The sequence below is a fragment of the Papaver somniferum genome, chromosome 4 (genome assembly GCF_003573695.1).
Source record: "Papaver somniferum cultivar HN1 chromosome 4, ASM357369v1, whole genome shotgun sequence".
Lineage (NCBI taxonomy): Eukaryota > Viridiplantae > Streptophyta > Magnoliopsida > Ranunculales > Papaveraceae > Papaver > Papaver somniferum.
In genome coordinates, this window is record NC_039361.1 from 48,091,301 (window position 1) to 48,095,779 (window position 4,479).

The 4,479-nt window shown below is 37.6% G+C and overlaps 1 protein-coding gene across 1 annotated transcript; it reads right to left on the bottom strand.

The window, feature by feature from the left end:
- Positions 1 to 682: 682 nt before the first annotated feature.
- On the bottom strand, positions 683 to 3,748 carry LOC113275389 (AP-3 complex subunit delta-like). Its single transcript, XM_026524873.1, has one exon. It carries the CDS (start codon positions 3,682 to 3,684, stop codon positions 874 to 876), a length of 2,811 nt encoding a protein of 936 aa, XP_026380658.1. The 5' UTR covers positions 3,685 to 3,748; the 3' UTR covers positions 683 to 873.
- Between the last annotated feature and the right edge of the window lie 731 nt (positions 3,749 to 4,479).

Consider the following 4,479-nt stretch of genomic DNA (forward strand, 5'->3'; position numbering starts at 1 on the left):
AACCTGATTTGAACTCAAATGTTTTGAGGCATACATCTGTCTAAGTTCACCTGAAAAGTTATCAGCCGAACCTAGGCAAAAACATAGGTTATCAGCCGAACCTTGAGTATGCCTCAAAATATGTTTCTTAAAGACTTGCAACCAAATCTGGATTGCCAACTCTGTATGATTCCGCCCATTGGGCCGGGATGTAGATCCAGTGAATCATTTTATCTTGGGTAACTTATTTACATACCCCTCAAAATCTAGGACATTAAGCACTATTCACTATTCAGGATACTGTCTAAAATCTCATTTCTCATAGGTTTAAAGGTATGAAGTTATGAACCATGACGTATAAACTCGGCTGGTAATGGTGCAGTTAAAAATTGAAATTGCCCATTTTCTGGGAGAGATAAGAACCGCAGCAGCTACCCGAGGGAATTTGAAGCAGCTCCGTCCTAAATAGCACAATGCTTTTGGTTCCTATGTTGCTGCTCTGAGTATCTCCAGACACTTTTGGCACTGTGCTACCTTCGAATTTTTTACTTTTTGGTCAGTAAATATTGAAGTTCATGTGTTTCGACTTCAGATCAAGAATTTCAACCAAGACAATTCAAAAGGAAAGAACATCTAGCAACACTGCCCAACCATTGAGAACCCATTAGATATCGAAGAAGAGATCTAAAAAACACAACAAACATCAGGCAAATTTACATCTCAATTTGAAAACAGTATAAACCAAAAACATGGAAGAAAACCACTTTTACATTCCAATTTATATAGACAACTCGTGAGGGAAAAACAAAAAACTCTGTGAATGAGAACACATTAACTTAGGGGCAGAACAACAAGCCCAAAGCTCAATTTAAGATTCTACAACAACCTGTAATGCTACAAGAGGAAATCAGGTATCACAGGCGATTGGATTTCTGCAGTTTGACGAGTCTTGGACCTACCTTGACGATGACTCTTCTGCCTTTCCTTTTGGCTACTTTCTTCACCATCTTTCTTCTTGGATCTTCTACGTCTCTCTTTACCATGATGACTGATACTAGTGCTAGGGTTTTCTATTTCACCCTTTTCTTTAGATTGGGGAACATGTCCAGTATCTAGTGACACCTCTTTTCCGTTTCTTTTTCCAGTATTAGAAGGCATACTTTGTGATGACATGCGTTTGGTTTCATCCCCCAAAAGAATATCTCGGACAGCACCTGAAAGCATATTATCTTTTGAATCTTTCGGTTTCTGTACACCCGAAACAGTTGCTTCTTCTCCATCATCCAGGCGTACCACCACAGGACGTCGCTTTGTTGTGCTCTTTTTTTTCGAGTCAACTGACTGCCCTGGAAGTCTTAAAAGATCTTGAGCACTGTCAATGGCATTACTCAACTCATTCACAGGCGGATAATCATTAGATCCACTTCCATTTTTATCTGCAGAGAGGTAATATAAGCCATGTCTCTTTCGATGTTCAGATAGCAGAGATGTAGACTCAGACGATGGGTCTGACTCTTTCTCCGTCTGCTGAGAATTGTGCTTTTCAACAAAAAGAACACTTCCAAGGGAAAATGAACTTGATGGAGTGAGATTAATATCACCACAAACAGTTTCCAACTTGGACAAATTTTCCTTGAGCAGAAGTCCCTCAGGTACCGGAACTCTTTGTTGAGCACTCAGTGAAACTGGACCGAGCTCTTTGGAAAACGCATTCTGCAGTAAGTCCAGAAATTTAACACCTTGGAATTCTTCCCCCCTTAAACTTCCTTCCCTGACTAGCAAACCAGGTAGTTCTTGCTCCATTAGGTCAATCAAGCCAAGAACATTGCTTGCTCTTTCCTGCACTTCTACTTCATCGCTCCCTGATAGTGGCCCTAAAGCCATTTTTATCATATTTAACATGTTAAAAATAGACTCGTGAGTGAAAGGATCATTCTCTAAAGAAGCTGAAGAAGAAGCCTGCCCGTTCTCGATATTTCTGTCCCGAGTATGACCTTCCCCTAATCTTTTCATCCTTGGATCGAAATATTCATCCCCTTCAGAGAAAGAAGCTTCCTGTTCTGATGCTTCAGCTGATTCTTCTGGCGCCAAATCACCCACAGATGTTGAAATAACTTCTTTCGGCGCAAGATAAGAATACAGGCAGAAGACAAGAACTTTAAATGCAGAATGGATATACACAGCCCTGACTAATGGTGGCAAGAGATTGGTTCGTGGCTGTAATAGTGCCTCCATAAGTTCAAATGGGTTTCTTGAGAGTTCAATATGTTCTCCAGAAACCCAAGCAGCTGCACGTAATATTCTATGCATGTAAGGATTACTCAGTAAGGCTGGATCAATGAGAAGATCACGAGAAACACGTACAATCTCAGGCCTAACTTCTGCAACCCTCAAACAAATGTCAACAAGTTGCCGTTCTATTTCTTCCCCCTTTTGGCAGTGTGGATTCCTCGAGATATCCCCAAGAAGAGAAACATACCAATCGAAATCAACAATAACTTCATAAACATTTCTACTACAAGTCGTTAAAATTGAGCCCAAAATCTCATTACAAAATTCGGGATCAGATTTAAGTGCAGCACCAACCAAATAATGAGTTATTTCAGCTACATTACCCTCTGAAACCATTTCCATAACAAGCCGCAACGATTCAAATTTAATATTTGGATCCAAATCACTCAACGACTTAATCACGAATTCCTTGTTCTCAACCACAGCCAACAAATGTTGCTTTGACCCAAGAATCGAAAGCACTTGCAATCCAAGATACTTCAAATTCGGATCATCATCATTATCAGACAAAAAACAATCACGAATTTTTTCAACTGCAAGCTTAAGTATAACCTCATAATCAGTCAAACAAGTAACCACAGTCCTAATACACTCAAACATTAACGACTTTGACGAAGTCCTCTTCATATGCTCTCCGATAGGATCAACTATCCTCTTTGCTAACCTAGGTTCTAAAGGCGCCAACTTACTAAACACCTTAAGCACCTTAATCAACACCCAGTTATTCTTCGAATCAACCAAAATCTTATAAAACTCAGGAGCTAAAGGAAGATAGGATCTTGGATCTTTCGAACACAATTCACAGAAAACCCCAATAGCTGCCGTCGGATCTGAATTCACACTCTCTAAATTCTCAACCAAACGTTTAAATGAAACCCTCACAGCATCAGGATACTTATTAAAAACCCTTAAAATAACCGCTACGGCTTTCTTTCTAACAAAATCCTTACTACTACTCAACAAAGTAAAGATCTCAGGAGTTAAATCTCTAGCTAAATCAGTATTCCCAATGACAGCCAAACATTCTAAGGCTAGACCAGCTTCAAACTGATTACTACTATTAAGATCTTTCCTCAATTGATTAGTAATCAAAAGAATAACATCTGTAGATTCATTAAAAGACTGTGAAGCGGCTAAGTAACCAATTTTCTTATGAATGAATTTTGTACTACTCATAACTTCAACAACATGAAAAGATGCCCAAATCATATCAACAGAATGGACTGAATTTAGATATGTTAGTTTTTCTAATGCAATTGATTTTGTTTGAATGTCTGTTGATTTGATTTCTCTTTTGATTTCTTCTAGGGATTTAGATATGAAGTTGTATTCAGTTACCTGGAGACGTAAGCCTTTGATTAGGTCATCTAATGAACGCTGGAAAAAAGATTCCATTATTGATGATCCTGCCATTGATGATGACGATGAAGAACTGTGAAATTGAAGATGAAGAAGAAAGAGCCAAGGGATTTGACGATGAAGAACTGTGAAACAGCGATTTTAAAATGATAATTATTTTCACACCTCACTTCCTCGTTGTCACAAATACGTTTACACCTTGTTTACATTTCATGGGCTTGAACCGAGGTTCCAGACCTCTTTGATCACCAAGTATAATAAACACTAGTCCATTTTATTTTATTTGATGACAAAGGGCAAAATGCATTAAGAAAGACTCTAAATCACCGGAAAAGTGACGGAGAAACAAAGAATGACACGGATATATGAATTACACCATCCCAATTACAAAATAAATTGAACAATAGAGGTGGAAACAGCGGAGACTTTAACTTCTACAATGAAAAAATATCATAAAGAAATATCTAGTAGATTTTTGGTTTTACGATGTACCTATGTTTTTAATTCTTTCAATGGCTTTAAACATTATCAAAACTCAAAACATATGTAACTTAAACTCTGTTGTACTCATTACAGATGGCGTCAATTCTGCAGATTTAGTCATCGGAGGAACAAATTAATCTGATTTGATTTCCAATGAGTCTGAATCAAAGGATTAATCTGCCTTTGATAATCTATGTTACTTTCAAAAAAAAAAAATAGAAACTTAACTTCTATAATGACCAATTTAATGTTTCTAGAAACATTTTTATAAAGCATATTTTTTTCTTTTTCTCCACATACTCCACCAAATACCGAAAGACAGGTAACCCTACATAGTTACAGATTCTTGAGTCGTTTTTACTCTTT

Bases quoted from the DNA above. Each gene is read 5' to 3' on its own strand.
- LOC113275389 (XM_026524873.1), bottom strand. From the start codon at position 3,684: ATGGCAGGATCATCAATAATGGAATCTTTTTTCCAGCGTTCATTAGAT.